General features: G+C 53.6%; 7 protein-coding genes across 7 annotated transcripts; 2 read left to right on the top strand and 5 right to left on the bottom strand.

Annotated features, from left to right (window-relative positions):
- Positions 1-569: 569 nt before the first annotated feature.
- Positions 570-5,493, top strand: B0T23DRAFT_404064 (uncharacterized protein; the record flags this gene model as incomplete). Its single annotated transcript, XM_062838857.1, has 2 exons — positions 570-818; positions 880-5,493. 2 exons carry the CDS (start codon positions 570-572, stop codon positions 5,491-5,493), a joined length of 4,863 nt encoding a protein of 1,620 aa, XP_062694761.1.
- A 1,031-nt stretch (positions 5,494-6,524) lies between these two features.
- B0T23DRAFT_130242 (uncharacterized protein) lies at positions 6,525-7,186 on the bottom strand. Its single transcript, XM_062832179.1, has one exon. It carries the CDS (start codon positions 7,079-7,081, stop codon positions 6,671-6,673), a length of 411 nt encoding a protein of 136 aa, XP_062694760.1. The 5' UTR covers positions 7,082-7,186; the 3' UTR covers positions 6,525-6,670.
- B0T23DRAFT_130246 (nuclear distribution protein nude 1) lies at positions 7,187-9,714 on the bottom strand. Its single transcript, XM_062832180.1, has 2 exons — positions 9,358-9,714; positions 7,187-9,155 (listed from the first exon to the last, which is right to left on the bottom strand). Exons 1-2 carry the CDS (start codon positions 9,586-9,588, stop codon positions 7,293-7,295), a joined length of 2,094 nt encoding a protein of 697 aa, XP_062694759.1. The 5' UTR covers positions 9,589-9,714; the 3' UTR covers positions 7,187-7,292.
- Positions 9,715-12,731: 3,017 nt separating this feature from the next.
- On the bottom strand, positions 12,732-14,659 carry B0T23DRAFT_412128 (NUDIX hydrolase domain-like protein; the record flags this gene model as incomplete). The annotated part of the gene is made up of 3 exons (XM_062839467.1): positions 14,149-14,659; positions 13,722-13,814; positions 12,732-13,626 (listed from the first exon to the last, which is right to left on the bottom strand). Exons 1-3 carry the CDS (start codon positions 14,175-14,177, stop codon positions 12,732-12,734), a joined length of 1,017 nt encoding a protein of 338 aa, XP_062694758.1. The 5' UTR covers positions 14,178-14,659.
- Positions 14,660-14,669: 10 nt separating this feature from the next.
- Positions 14,670-15,287, top strand: B0T23DRAFT_441090 (uncharacterized protein; the record flags this gene model as incomplete). Its single annotated transcript, XM_062840751.1, has 1 exon — positions 14,670-15,287. One exon carries the CDS (start codon positions 14,670-14,672, stop codon positions 15,285-15,287), a length of 618 nt encoding a protein of 205 aa, XP_062694757.1.
- Positions 15,288-16,645: 1,358 nt separating this feature from the next.
- On the bottom strand, positions 16,646-17,838 carry B0T23DRAFT_404059 (uncharacterized protein; the record flags this gene model as incomplete). Its single annotated transcript, XM_062838856.1, has 4 exons — positions 16,646-16,902; positions 16,976-17,252; positions 17,305-17,651; positions 17,790-17,838. The coding sequence occupies 4 exons, from the start codon at positions 17,836-17,838 to the stop codon at positions 16,646-16,648; spliced, it is 930 nt and encodes a 309-aa protein (XP_062694756.1).
- A 1,341-nt stretch (positions 17,839-19,179) lies between these two features.
- Positions 19,180-20,184, bottom strand: B0T23DRAFT_441089 (uncharacterized protein; the record flags this gene model as incomplete). Its single annotated transcript, XM_062840750.1, has 1 exon — positions 19,180-20,184. The coding sequence occupies one exon, from the start codon at positions 20,182-20,184 to the stop codon at positions 19,180-19,182; it is 1,005 nt and encodes a 334-aa protein (XP_062694755.1).
- Between the last annotated feature and the right edge of the window lie 2,637 nt (positions 20,185-22,821).

Raw genomic sequence — 22,821 nt, 5'->3', positions numbered from 1 at the left:
TCTCTTGCCTGCCTGCCTGTCTGCCTGCCTGCCTGCCTGCGTGCCTGCGCGCCCCTGGTGTTGTACCTTTTTTCAGTTTCATCAATACCTACACAAGAAATCAGTCCACAACCACGACTCAGGACGACATTGAGCCATACACAAACGATACCGATCCGATCCAGTTCATATCTACCTACGCAGCGCTCCGTCAGCTTGTGCCTGGCCCCCTACACCACTACGGCGGATGGATGGCTCCACCAGATGAGGCGGCTCACCACACTCCCATTTCAACCTCATCTCATCATCGTCCTCGGCGTCGTCCGCTGTTGACCTCTCTTCCTAGGCAGTGCCACTACTACTGCTGCTGCTACTGCTGATGTATTTTTCATGATACCCTCATAATTTCTTTTCCTGGCTGGCCTGTCACACTTTCCATACGACTGACCGACCGACCGATTGACGAGTGACGACCCCGCTTTTGAGTCTCGAGTTGACGATAAGCTCGCCTCGGTCTTACTTCTTCGACTTCACCTTATTCAATCTCACTCACCTTCGTTGCCCCTTCTTCAGCTATCTTCAACAACAACATGATGGACCCTTTCACCGCCCTAGGCCTGGCATCGGCCGTCCTTCAGTTCGTTGACTTTGGATCGACCGTGTACGGGGAGTACAAGAGGCTTCGGAACGGCAGCCTGTATGGCAACAATGCTCGTGCCCTTCCCAAATCGTTAGAAGCTGCACTCAATGATCTCACCAATGTAAATCGCATCTTGAAATCCACGCCAAGGCTATACAATCCATCGGAAACAGATAATATCCTAATACAGCATGAAGAAGTCAGTGCCCCCTTCATTTCTCATATGAGCTGACACCTCCTCTTTACTAACACGTGAACAGGCCATCAACTTTCTCCTCGACGAAGCCACTGACATAGCCGAAGACTTCCTGAACCGATTACAGTGTGACCCGAACCGCTCCAGGTGGAACACCCTAGCGGAGGCCATCAACTCCATCAGGACGGAAAGTGAGCTGGACAGGTTCAAGGAGAAGCTCGACGGGTTCAAGCGGGACTTGGGCATCCACGTGCTCGCCATGGTGAACGCTAAAGTGGACCATTACGGCATGCAACACCAGTACGACCTTGCCCAGCAACGAGAGGAGATCATTCAGCTTCGACAGGACATTCACTGCCTGAAGGAGAACATCGTCAAGATTGTAGCCTTCAACCAGAGCGGGATCAAGTCGGGGAGTAGCACGCCAATCTTTGATCAGCATGCAAGATTGGCAGCCGAGGCGAAGCAGAGCGGTGGCCCGAGCCCGGTGATTGTAGCTGCCATGGTCACATTAGCAAGTGGTGAGACGAGGTTCATCCATCCCAGTGGAAACGGAAAGGCCATGGGATTGGGCATGGGGATTATGAGCGGCAGCGGCAACCAGTACCAACAAATCGGGCATTTCAGCCAGCGATCGGGATCGGATTTCTTCCAAGACGGCAAATTCGACACCGTAATGCGACTTCACTCCGATCCCGGGCTTATGGGTCAACCGGCAGGAGCAGAAATGGAATACGTCCCCAGCAAAGACTTTGCGACCCTTAACAGAGCCGTCCTGGACATGCTGCACTTCCGGCAAATCACCGACCGATTTGAGTCCGTCAAGACGCCCTACGAGAGCACCTTTTCCTGGGTATTCGCCAACCCCAACAACCCCAACACCTTTGACAACATTTGTAGGCCCTGGTCAAATTTGTCAGCTTTTCTCGAAAGCAAAGATGAAAAGGACAAGTGCTACTGGATCAGAGGCAAAGCCGGCTCAGGCAAGTCGACGCTCATGAAGTACATCATCAGTGACCGCCGCTTGCGACACCATCTGCAACGATGGGCGGGGCCATCCGACGACTTGATCTTTGCCAACTTCTTCTCCTGGCACTTGGGAGCAGACGACCAGCGGCTCATCTCAGGCCTTATGCGGTCGCTTCTCTATCAAGTGTTCTGTGCCAGGCCAGATCTAATACCCACCATCATGCCCGAGATGTGTCTTGAGGCTGCCAAGAGCCGCAACGGCCAGCTGGAAACACCATCGGGCACGGAGCTGAGGATATGGTTCGAGCGGTTGCTGCACGCCACGGCGACGAATGTCGGAAACTTCCGCCTGTTTATTGCCATTGACGGGATTGATGAATTCCAGGGCGATCCGGAGGAGCTACTCTACTTGATCCGCAACACAAAGGGGGACAGAGTCAAGTACCTCGTCTCGAGCAGGCCGATGCAAGCGTGCACCAAGGCTCTTGGGTCCTTTCCGAGTCTGAGGCTGCAGGACCTGACAGAGGATGATATCCGACGGTACACTGAGGCGATGCTGGGCGAGCAACTGCGCGACAGGGGCGGAGACGACTGGTTTAGGCTGGTGAACGAGATTGTCAAGCGCTCCGAGGGCGTGTTCTTGTGGGTGGCGCTGGTGATACGGTCGCTGCAGAAAGGGTTGCAGAATCATGATACCCTGAAGGAGATGCGGAAGAGGCTGGATCAGCTGCCGAGCGATATCGAGAAGCTGTATGGCCACATGTTGAAAAAGATACCACCAGATTACAAGAAGAACGCGGCCAAGCTGTTCCGGATCGTCATGGCGAGCATCGACATTGAGCAGCAAATCCGGGAGCACCCGATTCTCGCGATCCAGCTGTCGTTGGCCGAAGGCGTATGGGACGAGGTCAAGCTGATCCCGGAAGGATCCCTCACCTGGGACCTGGAAGAGGTGAGAGTGCGCGACATTGAAGCGAGAGTGAGCAGTCGGTGTCTGGGGCTGTTGGAAGTGCACACACGCAGGGACGACAAGACTCACAAACCCTACATCGACTTTATTCACCGCACCGCCGTCGACTTTCTGCGCGATTCCCAGGTCGCAATTGACTTCCTTTACGGCACTCTCAGTTCTGACTTCAACCCCCAAGCCTATCTCGTCCGATCTTGCTTGACCATGGCCAGAATCATGCCCACCACCACGCTCTTCGATGGCGACGTTGTCTGGGACAGCATGCGCACCTGTCTCGAATACGCCCGCATAGCCGAGTACAAGAAACGGCCTGTCTTTGACGGTTATTTGGACCGACTCGACCAGGCCATGAGTCGGCACTGGTTCGCGGCCCTCTCCTCCACCGCGCCCTACAGCTCCTCGGTCGACATCCATCGCCTTCACCACTGGGCGCAAAAAGCGTCCTGGTTCTGGACCGGCCCCAAAGACGTCGACATGGCCCGCGTCCAAGCCGAGTTCAACCAGTTCTGCTACCCTTCGCTTTACGTCAACAACGACCCAACGTCTAGCACCCTGGACGAAGAAAACCAGCGCCTCCTCCGCGAGATCGACCTCGGTTTCCTGGTGGTGGCAGTCATGTACTCCCTGCCCACGTACCTCCGCACTTGTCTCCACCGCCTCAAAGAAACCGAAGAGGAAATTGAAGCGACCATGAAGCGCAAATCCACCCGCAAGACGCTCATCAACAAGATCGACAAGATCAAGGGTGGGAAGCAGACCTATGTCCCGCCCAAGGTCGCACACACGGCTACCAGGCTGCTGTTTCTCTGGGCGCAGCTCACGGCTGCTAGTAGCAACTTTTGCATCGTGCCCTGGACCAAGCCGCATGCGCGCGTGTGTCGGACGCTGCTGGAGTTTGGCGCGAACCCCATGTGCGAGTTTACTTATTCGATAAGCGGCAAGCTGTCGGCGCACAGAAACGCGTGGGAGCTGACGAGCCAGGCGATTCTGGTCTTGGTGCACCCAGCTTTGAGGAAGAAGAACTTGACGGAGCTGCTGCCGAATCAGAAGGTGAGAGCGGTGCTGTGGATTACCAACTTTTTCGTTAAGAACGGGGCCGATAGGGGAAGTAAGGTGCCGAGCGTGCTGCTACACGGTGCCGGCATGAAGAATCTCGTGTTGGAATGCCCTGGCCGAGCGAAGGACGAGGAGGCGACGCTGCTGGAGTGGTTGGAGCCGTACGCCAAGGGCCCCGCGACGAACGAGGTGGGCAAGAAGTTGGGCATGATTATGCGCAAGACGCACAGGGTGCTCAAGGGCGTGCACAAGACGAAGGGGTGGAGGAGGAGAAAGAGCCGCAGGCCGAATGGAGAGGGGGGAGACGACTTTGAAGAGGATAGTGATGATTACGGGAGCGAGGATGATGACGATTATGATGACGATAGCGATGACGATGGGCGGTCGGTCATCATGCCGGCGAGTAGGGATCGAGGCGAGCAGATGATCATCAGGAAGCCGCTACGGAGAGCAGGGTCCGGGGACACGTTGCTGGAGGACGCGATGGACGATAAGCCGTTGCCGCCGATTCCCCGGGAGAACTCGATTCTCAGTACGCAGCCGAGTTTGGGCGAGATTGTTGATGAGGATTACAGCAGGGCGAAGACGCCGGTTATGCATCATCAGGCATTGCCCGACACCCCTCCGCCGTCGGCACCGGATGAGATTTTCTTCCTTCCCACAGCATCCTTTGTCGATCTACCCAACTCGACGCCCCCCAGCCCAACCGGGACCATCTCACCGATTCTGCCCCGGCCCGAACCCGAGCCAGAGGTGGCACCGACCCCTCCTCCACGCCCACATGAACCGACGCCCGAAATGCAACCAACCCCTCGCTTCCCCGACCTCCCTCGCATGCCCCTCTCACCACTATCGCAACGCTTCCCCCTCTCACCACTCTCCCAACGCTTTCCCCTCTCCCCTGTATCCCCCCGCATGCCACTCTCTCCCCTTTCCCCACGAACGCCCGTCGCCCCGTCCCCCGCCGACTTCCTCTTCCCGGCCGCCTTCCGCGCCGTCGCCCACCACCGTCGCCAAACCGAGCCCTTCCCCGGCCTCGGCATCAACCCTTCCCAAGCGACCCTCGTCGACCCCAACTCGGACGACGTCGAAGACCTCTACCCCGACGTCAACCCGTACAACCGCGCACCACCTTCCCCTTCGCTCTCCCGACGCTCCTCCACCGAAACCCTCGTCGAGCCCAAAGCGCCGCATTACACGCGCGAATCGCTCAAGAAGCCCGACATGGAACGCCCCGTGCACCCGCTCGAGCTCGCAATGCAAAGCGGCGACCTCTCCGACGATTCCGATTCCGACTCAGAAGCCGAGACGGTCCGCGGCCGCCAACGGCCCGGGAGACGCGATCGGTCGAATACCATGACGACCAGCACGACGAGCGCAACGACGAGCACGACTGCCACAACAAGCACGACCACGGGTAACAGACATCGCGAGGCGCGGGAGCTGAAGCGCCAGAAGCAAAAAGAGGATAAAGAAAGGCGCGAAAGGGAGGCGAGTCGGGCGGCAAGAAAGTTGCCCGAGCCCAAGAGCGGGAAGCAGGGGTATGCAAAGTATTTGGGCCAGACGGGGGCCAAGGCGGCGGCGGTGGTGCCGCAGAAGTTGTTCAACCTGGCGTTTTGGGTGGGCGATTGGTGCAAGAGGGCGTATGGACGGTGTTCGTGGGTGGTCAAGATTCGGTGGTAGGGAGTGTGGTTCTAGGGGGTGATTATGGCCTCTGTACTTTGGTGCAGGGACGCCGTTGAAGTCTGGAAGCTTGCCTACTTACTTTAACGTTAAAGGTCAGGTGGGTGAAGTGACTTGAGGCTGAGACTGATGGTAGACCCCCCTAGAGCCTGAGGTAGAGAACGTGGAGGACTGGAGGAGATGGTGCAGTAGTAACAGTTCGAAGGATGGAAGGATGCGGCACCTGGGGTTAAAGAGAAGAAGAAGGAAGAGGCGCTAGGAGGAGATGTTTCTCGGTAGTTGGTTTTTTTTTAGAGATTTTATTTTCATTCATAGGTTACTTCAGGACGGTTGGGAAAAAAAAAAAAGCGAACGAACGAACGAACGAACGAAAGAAAAATTCCTGGTTATTTAGTTACCCATCTTCTATTGTTTGATTTTTGGATGAAGATGGATGATGGGTCCGGCTCCAACGCTGGAGATCCAGTCTGGAGGATGAGAGGTCTGGCTGGTTGGGGGTCAAGTCCGCCCCCTAAAAGTGTGTACATTACTACCTACTTTACGTCTGTTTATATACCTCTACCTCTACCTTTAAATACAGGTTAGTTAGTTTCCTTACAGATAGTGTTTATATACCCAGAATTCCATATTTCTCGGTTACATTACTTGGTTAATTGGTTGGTTTTAGTACACAATACCTACTTTTTTACATTAATAGAAGGTTTGAAAATGAGAATGGGACTTCTTTCTCCTTTAAATATTCTCTCCTAGGAGCGATATTAGCATCCAGCGAGGTCTTCTTGGTTGGACATTTCCACCTTTACATAGGTAGTAGTCTTATTAGCATCCCCGACTGTACCTACCTACCTACCTAGGTAGCTATAGGGAAACCACATAACCCGAGCGAGTCCTTCCTTCCTTCCTTCCTTTTATTACCCCCCTCTATACTATAGCTTCCAGTCATCATGTTAATCGATCTCTCTTTTTATTAACGCACTCCAACCCTCCCTCCCTCTACCTTATAATATAGAGTTACTTACAACCCCCCCCCCCCCCGTAACCCTAGCTGGCATTAAGGAATAATCCACCCCTACAATTATAAGGCCGAATAAATAAATCCTACTAACACCTTCCTCTACTATACTGTACAATGGATGAAAAGGGCTAGTTATGTGCCAACGAATACTATATCCGCATTCTAGAAAACACATAACACCCACGTGCCCTCAGGGTGAAACACTAGACACCAAACGACAAACTGAACAACGAAGACTGTAATCTGGTGGGTTGACCTAATTCGATAAGTACCTAGCCACCTAGCTAAACTAAAAAAAGGAAGATGTAGTAACTGTTGTATGTTCTTGTAGTGTAGTGTATGTGTGTATGTGTGTGTGTGTGTTCTTGCGCGTTGCGCAGCACAGCACAGCGCAACAAGCAAGCAAGCAAGCAAGCAAGAAGTCTGAGAGAAAAGCAGTAGAAGAGTAGAGTACAGTAGAAAGGGAAAGAAAGGCGAGATTGAAACCAGCCCAAAACCGCGCAAGCCAACAACAAGCAAGCAAGCAAGCAAGCAAGCAAGCAAGTCCGTACTCCTTCCTGTCTGTCTGTCCATCAGAATTTCACATTTCCCTTTACCCTTTCTCTTTCTTGTCTCTCCTCTTTCTGCTCATTCTCGTCCTCTCTTGGTCCCCACGCTTCTCTTCCCTGCCCTGCCCTTGCCAGATAATATCCATATTCATGCCATATCCATATCATTGATATCCATGTTTCCTCCGCTCCTCCCCTTCAAAAAGTTTCTGTCCCTGGTCAGATCCTCATATCCCTCAATAAGTCTCCCCCAAGTCCACCACCTTTCTCACTGTTGTCCCCCCTGGCACCGTTCCATGTCCATGTCCATAACCCGCATTATGTCCATGCCCATGCCCTAGAGCGGCCGCGTTACTCTGCCTCCTCAGGTTCAAACTGCCTGTAACACTTGACCGACTCGCACTCGAGCTGCCACTCTGCCTCCTGTTTCCCCCACTGCCCGGTATCGGAATACCCGTGTGGTGATGATCCGGGGCATCGCGTGCACTTAGTGTCCCTGTCCTCCTCCTTGCTGGCGTCGTCTTTGACCTCAGTTCCCTCTGTCCATCGTCCGTAAGCTCGTCCTCTTCGGCTGTGCTGTAGCTGATGCTCGCTTGGCTGTGGGCCGGGCCGTGGCCATATGCGCTCAAATTCCCCGAGCTGCGTGGCCACGAGCCTACGGGAGTTCGTGTCCCATGTCCAGGTAGACTGGTTCGGCTGATGGGTCGCGAGGAAGACGAGGGCATGTACCCTGATGCTGCTGTGGAGTGGGAATCGGCTCGGCTGATGGGCCGGCCGTAGCCCGAGGAACTAGCTCGGCTGCTGGGCCGGGAGACTTCCGAGTCGACGTTGGTGGCGGTTGCTGTGCTTGTAGATGTTGTTGAGGCTGCGGCAGAGGCGGGGTGGCGGATCGGTAGAGGCCCAAAGGCTATGCGCGACACTCCTGACGTGCTAAGTCTGGGGATGTGCTTGCTGAGATTCAAGGTGCTGCTGCGGAAGTCGGGGTTGCTGTGCGTGCCTGAAATATCGGACGCGTTGTCATCGTCCAGCAGGTTGAGCGAAGAGGTAGAGGCCCCGACCCCCCGCTGCTTCTTCCCCCGCATGGCTACCGTGGCGGCAAGGCCTCCGATGCCTCCGCTGAAGCGCGGCGACTGCTTAGGTGGCGTCTGCGCTGTGGCCGGAAGCTTGGAGCGAGCCGAGTGAACGCGGGCTTCGAGTTTCTGCATCTGTGCGGTAAGGGTTCGGATATGGGTGAGAGAGTTGGACGGAGGAATCCTGTGTACCGGTGCCCGTGGCCTCTCGGCGGCTCTAGCGCCCGAGGGCCTTGACGATGGCGTGCGCACCATGGGATAGCTGTTGGTGTTGAAGCGGCCGTTGGAGGGACGGTTCGATTGCGAGGAAGTCGACGAGCTGAGCGGCTTCGGCTTGGGCGTGATATTGTTTTCGCTGAAGGACTGGTTAGCCTTGTGGGTTGCCTGGGCTGACGACTTGGCGGCGGCTGACTTGGAGATGGACGTCTTGGGTGTCCGGCACCCGCCTGGTCTAGAAGCCGTCTGCTTGACGGGGGTGCTCCTAGACGCCCTAAGACCCTTGCCCAGCGAGGCATCGGACATGGGCGGCGATGGTGGATCTTGCACTTCGGACAAGGTGTCGATCGTGGACAGGGACTTGGTATCGGGTGGAGTTGAGACCAAGGGCGAGCTGGCGGTCGACAGCGGTGAGGCGGGCGCGGGGGCGATAGTGGTGGTAATTTGTGTGAGATGGCCACGGGCTTGGTGCTTCCTAAGCTTGGACTGCAAGATTTCGGCCTCAATCTTCAGGTCGGACAGTTCTTCGCGCAATCGCTGGGCTTCGACGCGCAACCGTTCTCTTTCCTGCTCCCCGATCTTGATCTCCTCCTCCATCATGACGGCGCGCTCAATCGCGACATTGTACTTGGATTCAAGGTCCTCCAACGAAGACGACGTGTTTCGGGCTTGGCGCTCAAAGTCATCGTTGGCCACTTCGATATCGCGTAGCTTTAGCTGGAGGGTTCTGTTGGTCTCGCGCAGAGCCGTGATTTCCTTCTCAAGCGCACTTTGCGCAGCATTTGCCTCTGATTTTGATTCTTTGTATTTTCTCTGTTACCGAATCCCGGGTCAGCAAAGATTCATTTTTAGCGTATAGCTAAGAGGGGAAGGTCAGATGGGTGGTGGTGGCGGTGGGAGCAGTTGCCGGGTGTGGCGCTAATTGAAATGAAAGGGTGTGTTGGGGGGTCACATCCATGACCGTCACAGGATCATCATCATGGGAGCCCAACGAGAGCCAGACATGCAAACATACCTTCCACTCCTCTACCTCGTAGGATAATCCCTCGGCCTTTTGCTGTAGGGCGCGCTCTCTCTTATCGGCGGCGTCCAGGTCCTTTTCCAGCTCGGCCTCGAGTTCCTTGGACGACTGCTGGAATTCCTTGAGTTCCTGCTCAAGCTCTTCGTACTGAGACTTGTACCAGGCCAGGGCCTCCTCCGTCGTGGCATTTTTGGCGAGCGGTGATCCGGGGACGTCGGCCGCCATTTCGCAAGGTCTATCGTCGTCGTACGATGGGGTGTGGTGGTCTGCAGGTTTTCATGTGATGATTCTGGTGTTGATTTGGTGGTGGTTTGTTGTTGTTGTTGTTGTGGTTATTTCTTTGGAAAACAAAGGAAAAGAAAACAAAAGAAAACTTTGGTCGGTCGTCGCTGTCGTGAAGAAAATGGAGATGCGAGATGCGAGATGCGATAAAGGTATTCGAATGCCAAAGGAAATGCAGGCGCGCGTGACGTGGAAATGAGGGTATATCGCAGAGTTGAAGCCGAGTTTCGCGTTGGAAAAATGGAATGGAAAAAAAGGCCGTTAAAGACTGATGCTTTGTTGAACTGTCGTCGTTTTCCTTGGCGTCTTTTTTTCTTTGCAATAAAAAGGGTTTGTGACAGCGTTAGATGGAGGTGTTCTCGATAGTAGAAGCAGTTTGGGTCATGGCCATGGAGGATGAGGGTGACGCATTACCCGACAGCCAGGAGGAGCCTCGAACCACGCAGGAGGAGAAAAAAAGAAGAGGCCTTGTCGCCGACGTCGTCGAAGAGCCCAGCGAAGCGAAAGCTGGAGGGTGACAGAGGCCGGGAAAGAACCTGCGCGACCGGGCGTAGGTGAGGTCCGGGGGGGGGAGGGTAGGAGAGGAGAAAAGGCGACGGGGCCTCTCCTGTTGTTGTGCCGGGTTTTTGATTGCTTGCTTGATTGATTGATTGATGGTTGGCGTCGCAAGCTGAGTGGGAGGTAGGCAGTAGTGGTGGTTGCTCAAAAACGCAGGACTTTGTCGGGGGGTTTAGAGCTGGTTGGTTGGTTCCCTTGGTTGCAATCGCTACCTAGTACTCTACTGCGGTCGGTCGGTCGGTCGGTCGAATGGTGGTCGTCTAGGTTGTGAAGTGTCTGTAGTGTATCGTGTCGGAGGCAGGCCGCGACAGTCGCAAAGTCGAAACCTACCTGGATTACACGACGCCGTCGGTCTCTCCGGGGTGTCGTGATGGTCGTCGTCGGCGGTTGCCAATGCGTCGTCAGTTGTTGTTGCAGGACAAGAGGAGCAATGAAGGGATTGAATGAACCAGGAATGTCGTCCCGGGCGGTGTCGGTTGGGAAAGATAGCAGAAGGATGGGGGTTCCCAGCCTGGCTGGCTGCCCGTTCCCCCAGGTCGAGGCCCGCTGGGGAGGAGGGGGGGGGGGGGGGGGTGGACTGGGTCTTCTTCGGATTTGTTAGTAATTGCATGTGTTTCCAAGTAGTAAAACTAACAGATGTGAACCGAACAGTCTCTGCCGGCCAACCGTCGCATGCGCGCACTATGTAACAGGGTGGATTACGGATGGGCACGAGTGGAGTCGGTGGGTTCATGGGCACCATGGCACCCGTGCGCACCTCGTCAACAAAGTGCACATGTTCTTTCACTTCTCTTGGTTCGTTGTCCAGTTGCCTGTCGCCAATTGTTTCCCGTATTGACAAGTTGAAACATTCCGCATTGATGGAAAGACGTGGAAAGGACGGTTGGTCAATGGACTGCCAGTTCATACATGTTTACTCATTCTTTCTCTGTCAGATCAAATCACACCTGAATCACACACATTGGACACCCATTTCACTTTATCCATCCCTCCGTATCCATATCTCCAGAGTGCTACACTGACTAGACTGAACAAAGTAAACTGAGCTAAACCAAGTGGGTCACCGCCACTACTACGCTCGCTCTCCAAGGTACCGGTCGGGTGCCTGTCCCTTCCTCCTTCTGTCTGTTTTTTATCCGTCCCCAAAAGAAGACGGGACTCTGATCCTCATCAAGGGGTTTCTATTAAAGCTCGGACTTTTGGGCGGGTGACTGTCCGGCAATCTGCCAATGTTTTTTTTTGGTCCTTTGAATCTAGATCACGTTTTGAGATGAACACCTCATCATCATCATCAACATCGTCATCAATCATCAATCAGCCTTACCTATTGTTAGCAAGTCTTAAAAAGCAAGGCAACCCTCCATTCGCACTTTGCCACGACACTCTCGACTGTATTGTTAGAATATTTCCCTCTAGTGTACACTACCAGAGTAGAGGTAGTAGTCAAGGTAGCCCCTTTTCGGGGGCCCTCCTCCCGAAACAGGAAACAGAGGGGGAGCTCCCTCCATCAGCTTTCCCTATTTGGCCCCAATCAAATCCACACTGGAATGTCCCGCAGGGCTTCCAGCTGTTTACCGCCTCCCTCCCTCCTGGACCTTTGTTCTTTCTGCACGACAGCCAGCACACGGCGGTGTCGTCTTCAGCCCGTCGTATATGGAACCATTGATCATCTTTTTTTTCTGACCAAACATGTTGTTTCTATTTATTTCGAAGCATCGTCGTATCCATCAGAGACCGACAGGTACAGGTACAGGTACAGGTACAGGTACCATGGAATGGAGTATATAGAGGTATGTACCTACTCATCACGATGTAAGGTAGGTAGGTAGTCTGGTACCATAGTGTATGCAAAACCGGGAGAGCAGCATCAGATCTCTGCGCCCCGCCTTGCATCTGCAGGTCCCCGCAATTTCCCACGTCCCACCCACTCAACTGCACGTCGACGGCCGTTTGGGTCTCCAATTCCAAAGGCATTTTCAACCTTGGGTGAGACTGGCGACCGACGGGACTCGAATTCCATTGCGTCACTGAGGGGCTTCATCATCGTCAATGACCGTATCACTTGTCAAGCAAAGCACATGAATGATGAATCAATCGCACTGGCATCACTTAGCACTGACACCTCTTTCCCCCTTGTCTATAATGTCAAGTCGTGTTTCGTGGGAAATTCACAACACGTGGTTATCCATACCTTTTCATATACCATCTTTAATTGCCTAATATGCTTGGCTTTGTCTTCTTTGTTTGTATCCATCTCAAGTGCATCTCAACGGGACGGGCCGTTTGCCATGTCAAAGGCGACAACAATGAGATTCTCAAGTCGTGCACAGTTCATCAATCTCTCTCTAGAGTACTCTAGTCGCAGCCCCTGACCGTCTATCTGATAGAACCACCATACCTCATCGCCGTCTATCAAAGGTCTTTATAGTTATCATCATAATACTCCTTTACCAACAACCCCTTTCACCCTTTCATTCCGGTCCCAGGTACTCACCCTGTACCCAGTGTACCTCCACCATGTCTCCCATCTACTCCCTCTTGCCAAAAACCCCATACCTCTCCGTCGTCGCAAAATGCATCCCCATCGCAAAATGAAACAGTTTCGCCGCCACCACATGTCTCTCCTTCTTACTATACTCCACCAACCGCTCATACAATTCCGCCATCGGCACCACCACCCTTTCGATATGTTCCCCCACCTCCGTCTTCTGCTCCGGCATTTGGTCTTCCCCATCCTCCTCCCCAAGATTCACCTCCACCGTAGCCATCACCATATTGGTATTACTCAGTCCCGGATCCGCCGCCTGGATGGGACTGACATTCTTCACCACACAATCGTACCCCGTTTCCTCCTTGAACTCGCGGACGGCCGCCTGCTCGGGCGTTTCGCCCTGGTCTATGAGGCCTGCAGGCCACTCAACGGTATAAGCGTCCATAGGCGGACGGTATTGGATCACGAGGATGGTCGAGGGTGGGCGGCGAGGGTGCAGCAGGATGTTGCACATGGCTACGGCGTCGATGCCCCCCGCAGAAGAGGCAGTCGGCGTCGAACGCGTCTTGCGCGCCGCGACTTCCCAGAGGCGCGGCTTGCCGGTTTGGTCGACGTAGTGGATCTGTTGCAGGGTGATCCATTTGGAGGATTGCGGGGAGAGGTCCGTGATGGCTGTGATGTGCGGTTCTTGGGTTTTGTGGATGGTCATTTTGAAGGTGCGTTGCTGGGGGGTGACAGTAACGGTCTGGTTGGTGAGGTTGTTGGTGGTGGTGATGAGAGGAAGAGCGCGAGTGCGTGATGCGGTTGCTGATGCGGTTGCGGATGCGGATGCGGATGCGAACAAGGTGGGTGCGGGGTATCGGTATCGGGTGAGGATATTCCGCATCAGCTTCTTGGAGAGTTGTGTCTGGTCAACCAAGTCAAGCGACTTTCTAGAGGAGTTTGAACAGTGGGACGGGAGTCCGATGAACTGGTTTCGCAGACGGAGGGAGGCGATGAGAGCGGTGCCGTGGGCTCGGGCGAACACGACTGGAATCCAAACGGAGGCGACAGGGAAGCGCGGGGCAGAAAAGGGTCTTGGCTGATGACGCACAAGAAAGACCCTGTTGCGCTATGGGACCTGCGAATCAAAAGGGTTAGGGTTACTGGTGATGTTTGGCCCGGAGTTGACGGCGCAATGTCGACAAAAGTGAACAGAAAACACCGACATGCTCATGTCATGTCGATATTAAATGTCAGTGGCATTGGAAAGCTTGATCAGCAACTCTCTGCTTCCTTCTTTTGTTCTTTTTCCCATCATCAACTCGCTGGCGGTCAAACATGGACAAGTGTCAAGGCAGTGTTGACCTCGAATTGCTCACATTGTCAACGGAGTCAATGCCGGATGATCACTGACGAGTGTCACCGCACCGTTGACTCTCACCTTCGACGCTACACCCTCGTTCCCATCATACCATATTGCTTCCGATGAGCGCGCATACATTGTGGTTGTCTCTCAGGAGTCGATCGATCAGATATAGCATTGCAGCCGTGGTCATCTCAAGATATACTAGCAGTCTCTGCCCAAGGTGATGAAGAATAGCCGACCTTATGATTCACCTACATCGGAGGAACCATCCGTTATCGGACCAACCTAGAGAGGGCAAGTGATGTGAAGAAACATCAAGACTCACAACCATATCAGTTCAACTCCTTTCCTTCGCCTTATTTGCGACGGTTTGGCCATTACAGTCACCCATCATGATCCATCGCCAGATGATTCACCAAACAACGACCTCATATCTCCCCTTAAACCCCTTCGACCCTTCGGCATCTGTGACCCCCTTCGTTTCATTCTCACCCGCATCGTGACCTCAAGGTATCTACTCCCCCACCAAGACCTCCCATTTCAGCAGACAGATAGTCAAACCCACACGGGACACCTCAAACGGCCTTCTCAGTAGGTTATCAGAACGTACAAGTAGGTAGGTACCCAATGTGCCAACTAGCCTACGTCCTCTCCCCATGGACCCATTCCCACCACAGCCTCGCACGAGACCAAAGGCGTTCTCAATGCTGCCACCTCGTCTGCATCACCTACTGCTGCGCTGCTACTGCTGCCATCGCCGCCGCTGCCCGACAGTCCGAATCTCCCAACCAACAAGTCCCAAGAAGTCCTTCAGGGGCAAGTTTGTCAAGTTTCAGTTCGTTAATTAACTACGACGACGACGACGACACCAACAGCAACAGCAACAGCAACAGCACCACCACCCCCCCTCTCTCACCTCTCCCCCGAGAAGAGACTCCCCCCCAAGAAAGTACCGCAAGAGGAATGTGCAGCACAACCATAACCTTCAACCGCACCACCACGCCCACCTTCATACTCCACCACGTCCGCCAAGCCCACCAATGTTCACGCTACAATAATGTGCAAATCGAACGGCCACGCGACTGGTACTACTATGGTTCCATGTTGGCCTTTGCAGTGGAAACTTTGCCGAGGGCGAGGGAGGGGTATACGCTTTCTTGGAGGTGGGTGAGCGAGCGGATGATGGGTTCGCATCATGATGGGGGTACCTCTAGGACTGGGGAAATAGAGAGACCCGAGGGATAGGGAGAGAATGGGACATGAGGGAAGAGAAGGGAGGGACATAGAGAGGGACGTAGAGGGGACGGAGGGAAGCGAAGGGGGGTAGTGCGGAATTTGATACTCCCAGTATCTCTAGGTAATAATGGGAACGGACCTCGAGATGGGGAGGGGGGAGGGGAGGGGAGAAAAGAGGGTTACTAGTAACGAAGTAGTCTAGTGCGAGTGAGAGGGACAGCGAGAGGGAGGGGGAGGGGCATCTACGTACTGCGCTGCAGGTGGGTAGGAGTCCGAATTCGAATGGGAAGGAAGGCGGCAAGGAACTTGAGGAAAGAAGGAAGGTACAAGCAAGGTTGGTTGGAAGCCGATCCGTCGCATCGTACCTACCTAGGGAAAGAAGTAGCTACCTACCTAACCAGCTGGTAGATCGGCACACCGGTACGAAATTTCTTAAAAAGAAAATGAAGAATTTGCCGAGTGGGCTGGCATCAGGACGAGCGACTGACTGACTGAGTGAGTGATCCAAGGCGGATTGGTAACTACATACGCCTTCTGGTGCAGCCTGATCATCTACCTGATCATCTACAATCACCATCCATCCCATCCATCCATCTCATTCATGCCATCTCGATCTTCGAGTTTCCCTTCTCTTTTTCTTTTTTTTTTCTTTTTTTTTTTTTCTCTTTCTTTTCTCACTCTTCCGTCCGCTGTGCCACGACATATTGACCCCGCCGGACGACGACAACAACTGACAAACTTTCGTTTTTTTGTTTGGACGAGGATGGAGATGAGGATATAGATAACTAGGTAGGATACACAGTTAAGAACGAGAAAGAAACGCGAGACGGATCAATTAGGTATCCTTCCCTCAAACTCCCCCAGATCTTCGGGTCCCCCCGAAGGGAATGAAACGGTTATAGCCTGTATACATGACATATCATAACCTACGGTAAGCGCCATCATCACGGGAGAGAGGGGTGGCTTGTTGGTGGGCGGGGTCTATTTGTGAGGAGACGGCGAGGGAAGCTACACGGGTAGCGCTAGATAGCATTTTGCATTGACTTCCGCAATATCACAAGCATAGCTTGACCGAGCATACGGCAATCCATTTCATTTGGTCACCACAGCCTTCGAGTACAGATAAACCACCGCCACCAAAGTTGAATGAGCTGAGCGGTGAATTCTGTCTAAAGGTACGAAAGTAACATCTCAATGCTATCGCCATGTCCACATCATCGACCCTCCGCTGTCTCGCTGAGGACTCCCATTTTCTAGTCCACTCTCGAATCAACATTCAATACACCCTAATGACCCAGCACATACTTAATCCATACTCTTGACGCTGCAAATATGTCGATGTCCCTTTCTAAACCCAATCACACCCACTAGCACTCTTCGTCCCGCAGTCCATGTCCCAGATCATACGCAAACCAGCTGCTCCTGGGCAGCTCCATCCATATCAGAGTCATCCTCTCCATCATCTGTAGACTCCCATTCTGAGAACTCCATTCCATCTGCCTCGTCTTGCGCATCCTCCGATTCCGAGTTGGAGGCGTCAGGTTCTGCCACCTCTGTGCCGGCAGCATCCTCTTTGGCCTTCTCTTCCTCTTTTGACCGCTTTTTTTGGTTCCTTTTGTAGTTCCTGTTATATGCAAGGTGTTTTTGACATCTAGTGTGACCCGGTGCGGCGGGCTGTGTGCATTTAACACACACACCATTATCCTTTTTGGCCTGCTTTCTTTTCCTGACCTTTCGCCTACACTCGTCACACCGCGGGGAGGAGTAATTATTGCTTGGAAGCAACTCCCCACATGTCGTACAACGTCCTGAATGTGCATATTTGTTGGTTGTTAATTCCGCGTTTGCTTCGGAAGAAGCCGGTACGGGTGGAGAATTAAAAGCCTTGTTAATAGGGCGGAAAGCGATGGAGCTACCGACACTGGGAGTTGTGACCTTGGCTCTTTGCTGGCGGTCTGGGGAACTCTTGTTTGTCTCCAGGCAACGTTGTTAGATACAAAGTTACTAATATTGAGTGAGGACTTACTGTATTTGCTTCCGCAGAGCCCACATTATCGTCCAGCTCTTTCCTCTTTCTCTTTGATTGTTTGCGTTCGGGAGGATGTGGCCTCGGGGCTCTTTCATTTTCTGCAGGCAGCGCGCTCGGTCCCGTGGATGACGAAGCAGGGTGATCCATTCTTGTGTCTCGTGCCCATGGGCTTGGCGCATTCTGTCGTGCATTGTGCTGCGACATTCGTGGGCTATGGGCTTGGGTGGATGATGAAGAATATGCTCCCGTTGCCCAAGATGAATTACCTCCCGTTCTTCTGTTCGGTGCTGATGTTAAGGGGATATCACCCCTGTGATCACTGTTTGGCCCAGGTGGGTAGCTGGCTGGTAAAGAGACTGTATGTCGCGAACCCCCCCAAAAGAATGCTGATGGTGATGGCGTACGTTCAATGTCTTGGTCTTCGTCCTGTGACCGATGCTGGGACTAGCTGTTGGCTCGGTTCGAAGATGTAGGACGCCGACCCCCCGACGACACTGGGTTGTCATCGGAGTTGTTGCTGTGATTCGACATGTCGCTAAGTTTGTTGGTGGAAGAGGTCTGGATCGTATCACTGTATGAACGAGCAAAACGATGTTGAAAACGGGAGATGTGTGATGATGGGATGGACGAGCGATCTGGGTGGAAAAGAGGAGGTGGACGAGAATGTTTCCTTTGCACAAGATCTATACTACCTCGCGGAACACAGACTTGCAACTTCCTCCATCCCCTTCAGATGATCCAGACGTCATCCTTCCAAAACGGGCGTTGCCCTTTGGTAGCTCTTTCCCCCAACTTAGGTGTAGGAGTTAGTATCGGCGGGTTTTCTCGCCGGGAAGTGAAAATTGGTCTGAACACAATGTTTCAAACACCCATTGGCAGTTTCCAAGAAGGGTATCTGAGAAATGAGAGCCTGGGAGATGGGAGTGGACAACGCACTGGTCCTCTTGAGCAGCCTCGTTTATTCACACTCTCGTGACTCGAATTCAGCACGAAAACAAACATTACACCACCGTGACTATGAAGTACAATAAGACCCATGCCAGATTCTCTCCAACAAAGTGGCAGAGTCTCCCCCTTCCCCTTGATGGCCACAGTCCTCATCATAACTGCAGACGTTCTCTCCTTTCCAATCTGTCGCACCAGTTCCATTCCCCCCTACTGCCCCTTCCCCTTCCCTTTGGCATACCTCACCCTCCCTTTTGCTCTACACTCTCCACACGTCAACTTCCCATCATTACCTCTGTCTCTTCCACAAGTCGTACACAGTCCTTCTTCTTCTCGCTGCTGACGGAGAGACTTCCGCCGAAAGGAACACCCAACACACGTCATCTTACCAGGAAGGCAGGGTTGCGGGTTGTTTTTGTTGTGGCAGCGGGTGCAGGATGCCGTTGGCCGTTCGGTAGGAGCCGATGTAGGAAGAGGATAAGACGAGGAAGCTGGTGGTGGCGGAATGGGATGAGGAGTGGGAGCGGGGATCGGAGAAGGAATTGGAGCGGGAAACGTGGCGGGCAAAGGTGCATGGGCTGAATGAAAATCTGAAGATGCTGCAGCTACGGTTGGAGGCCTTGATTGACTAGGCCGTTGGCGTGCTCGCGTGGGACGGGGTGGGATGGGAGGAACGCGACTTATCGGGGTTGAAGTTGGGAGAGCCTGTGCCGCGACTGTGACAGTAGGTGCAGCGGGTTGCAATGGAAATCCCAGGTGAGAAGCTATCATATCCAAGCGGAGACGTGCTGGAAGTTTTGGGTGGAACTGGGGGGCCTGTGGGCTGTCTTCGGCGATACCGACCTGGTCCTGCGTCCCTACCGAGTCTTTGGCACTGCCGATGCTGGTCGATACAGGTGGCGAGATGGGGTTTGAAAAAGAAGGATCCTATTCCTTGACTTGGATTTCGTTATCGTCCTGATCAATAGAAGGCTTTGGGTCCTGAAGCGCGTAGTTGCTTGCTGGTCCATTATCTTGAAACTCACCAGTCCCCTCGTTGTCGTATGCCGCCGTTGACTGCCAGAGCTCCGGCTCAAAGAAGGCATTAGAGTAGCTTGTCTGGAGGGATACCTCCTCGGAAGACGGAGACTGATGGCCCTCGACAGTCGGGGCCACACATACTGGAGATGATAGGACAGTTAATTCTGTTGTTTGGCTTTCTAGGCTGTTGCGGCCACTCATGAGCCAAGACGAAGAAGTCATATCAGGGCTGAACAAATGTTCGTCGAAAATCTCCACGCCTTTGGTATCATTTGCCTCAAGTCCTGCGATTGTCGCGTCTGAGTCAGGGGGTAAGGGGTAAGGAGTTGTCGGGCATAGCACCGGATCGTCGTCAGCGAACCATTGCATCGGCTCAAAAGGTTGTGGTTCGAACAAGGGATCGAGCATGTAGTCCCAATCAGGGTTGGAGAATAGCTCCTCGATTGTCAGGGTTGTCCAGTCCCGTTCCTCCCAATCACCTGTATTGTTTGGGTCTGCTTGGTTTGCATGATTGGTGGCTGAGTCTGGAAGCAAAAAGGTAGGATTCTCTTCTTCATCGTGGCTTTCGCTTCTGGGGGTATCTTCCTCTGGCTCGGGAACGTCATCTACTCGGAGCCTGTTTGTGAAAGTGTTCTCGGTCTCGTCGCTAACAATAGCAGGTTGATGGCTAGAGGTATTCGGCTCGGTGATGTCTTGATGTGGCTCCACGATGGAAGCCTGTTCATTAAAGTTCTCCGGCTCTTGGACCACTTCGCTGATGATATCATCATGGAATCGCTGCCGCTTGCGGGCTCGATTGGTCTCAGTATCATCAGTCCCGTCGAGGTCGTCATGCTGGCGCTTCGTGGCCCCGGTTGGGCCAGCCGATGACCTTGTCTCCGTCGCGCACAGTTCGTCTCCGGCTGAGTTCATGATCGGCTATACGCTGTGTTTGAGGTGTGTCTGGCCCATCGACATTGGGCTCATGGAGAAGTGGGAACTGCATGGCAAAAACCGAACGCGGATACAGCTGCTTGAAGGAAAGATGTTAGACATGCGGCAAAGAGAAAGCGAGCAGGGCAGGTAACCTCTCGAAGTATCCGACGTGTGGGTTCTCGGCATTTCGCGGAGATGGGTGGCAAGATAGCCATAGCTTCGAGTGTTCGAGGATCGTCGTGGTAGGTGGGTGGATTGCCTGTAAATTGCCCGGCGAGAGTAGAATCACCGGCCGTCATTGAGGGTCATGTCGTGAAGAGACCAGCTGTAACGATGAATGCGTGCATTCGTGTGCCTTTGGTGTACTACCTGGCCTCCCTAACGTGCCGCATTGTCGATGTGTCGCGTTCCTTTGAATCTTGTAGTTTTGGTTCGGGGAGAAAGCCGTTCGTCGGGGAGACCCAACGCGCCAAAATAACGATCAATGAAGCGCCGGGCAAAAGTGTATTGCGTGGACATCCACTCAGACCGTTCAGCGCAAGTTCGGTTCTTTCGCTGGCACAATGGTCGTTATCCATTTGAATGTTTGTGACGCGGATCCTCTCGCTGCCACCATTCCCGTCGCCGAGAGGGAGATCAAAGAACGAGAAAGTGGCGGGCAACATGAGATGACCCACCGTTCTGCGAGGAAAATTCCCGTGCCCGGACGAGCAAGGAAAGAGCACTCGCTCCGTCCAGAATGCTGAAAATTTCTTTCAGTCTCTGAGAGTGCAGGTGCATCCGAGCTGCATCCAGATGCATCATGTGCCGAGGAGCACTGGATGGGGGCACCCACCTCGCGAGAAGCGTCGCGTCTGGATCGATACATGTGCTGTACCATCGCGTTCGAAAGCGGTTTCGCACATTGTGATCTTTGCGCCCTTAACTGTGAAGAATCATTGTGATGTCATCTTTTCGCGCTCGCCATCCTTGGGGAGCTACGTGACCAGATGATCCCTGAGGATGTTCGGATCGGAGTGGTCACCGTGGTATAGGAAGAGGCAGGAAGTCGGGTGTAGCGATGGCGGGGCTTGTTTGCGGCTTTGCGCGTAAGCAAACGGTATATCCTTTGGGAGCACGGTGGGGTGTAGTTTCTTCGAGTGGCTGAGGTAAGGTACATCTGAGCGGAAGCTGATGTGATGTTGACCGCGGGGGGAAGTCGCGATGGATGCCAATGCGCTCGATGAAAGCGACTTGGCGGGGAATCTGCTTTTTTCGACTCTTGGTACATTACACGTGTCTGCTTCTCACCAGGGCGCATTGCGGGATTGTGATCGAGTGGCGGACGGTGTCCGAACTGGAGTCGGCGTGGTAAGTCGCGAGGAGAGCTTCGAAGGGGAGCGGGCGATCACAATCGTAACAATCTTCGGCAACCCTGTGTTTACGAAGCAGGTAAATCTTCGCCCGCAGTTCTATTCTCACCAAGTTTTGCGCATCGTAGACCCGCTGCCTATTCGGAAAATCACGCCTTTGGTCATTCCGGTCCCCGTGTGATGGCGCGCGATCCGCAATCCCCGTAACTGGCACCCAACTTCCTCGATGCAGAGTAATGTCACCTACAAAGCATTTCCAAAATCTCTATGCGTCTCCAGAATTTCTTCCTGCAGCAGTAGATTGCCAACTGCCAAGCCACTCCTTTGTTAGAGTGTTTGGTAGGTACTTCCCGTTCAGGCAACCGGCAACAAAAGATCGCGGCCATCGTGGTTTCCCTTGCTCAGCCTCTCAAACTGCATTGATCTCCAGACCAGCGCTGGATGCAGGGCCTCATTCATGTCATGAAGTTCAAGCTGGGCAGACCCTTCCTTCAAATCCAACCTCCATCGTTCATCATTACAGTACTGCACCTAGGCATATCCAACACAGAGCAGCACCAACCGCGCCGATCCAGGTCCCGCCATCCCGTTGCTCGGTCCCGGCACCGATTAGACTCCGTCACACAATCCGTCGCGGAGTCACCGCAGTTCTCGTTATATCGCAAACATAGATACCTACCTCTCGGTTGCCAATGCGGATACATCTCTCGCCGCAGACATTAATGATCCAATCCATGTAGATACAGCCGTACAAATGACCACTACTAACCAAGCGCGAATATCACAGAACCCCCTTTCGCAGTCTGTGTTTACAACCTGACGAGTCTCTCGCCGTTAGTACCCCTCGCTTAAAGTGCCGAAAAGCTGCGCCTCCTGCGCGTATCGCGTGTCTCCGGAAGCGGAAGGAAGATCATCAGGGGTATAGTAGGGCTTGGCGTGCCTGAACACATGGCTGGACGAAAGAATGGTGCTTTTGGATGTATCGTACAACGGAATGTTGGCTATAGGGGGTCGGCTAGAAAATTGAAAAGGTAACAGAAGTTCACGTCTAGACCCGACTAACAAACGAGGGAATGATGATGGCCACGAGATGCACCCCAGAGAGCCAGAATAGACCTTGGATACAGCTCGTCAAAAGCTTCTTTCACCCCTGATAGTCCACCAGGTGGCACCAGCACGTTCTCCATCACCTTCTTTTATCCCTCTACCGCGATCACCTCCACAATGGCGGATAAACAACGCCTCCCTGGTCCAGTTAAGGAGTCGCAGTAGCCTCACAAGA

This window comes from Neurospora hispaniola, assembly GCF_033458365.1.
Source record: "Neurospora hispaniola strain FGSC 10403 chromosome Unknown B0T23scaffold_3, whole genome shotgun sequence".
Taxonomy (NCBI): domain Eukaryota; kingdom Fungi; phylum Ascomycota; class Sordariomycetes; order Sordariales; family Sordariaceae; genus Neurospora; species Neurospora hispaniola.
Note: the sequence above shows the minus strand (reverse complement) of the source record. Positions and strands in the feature narration are given on the sequence as shown.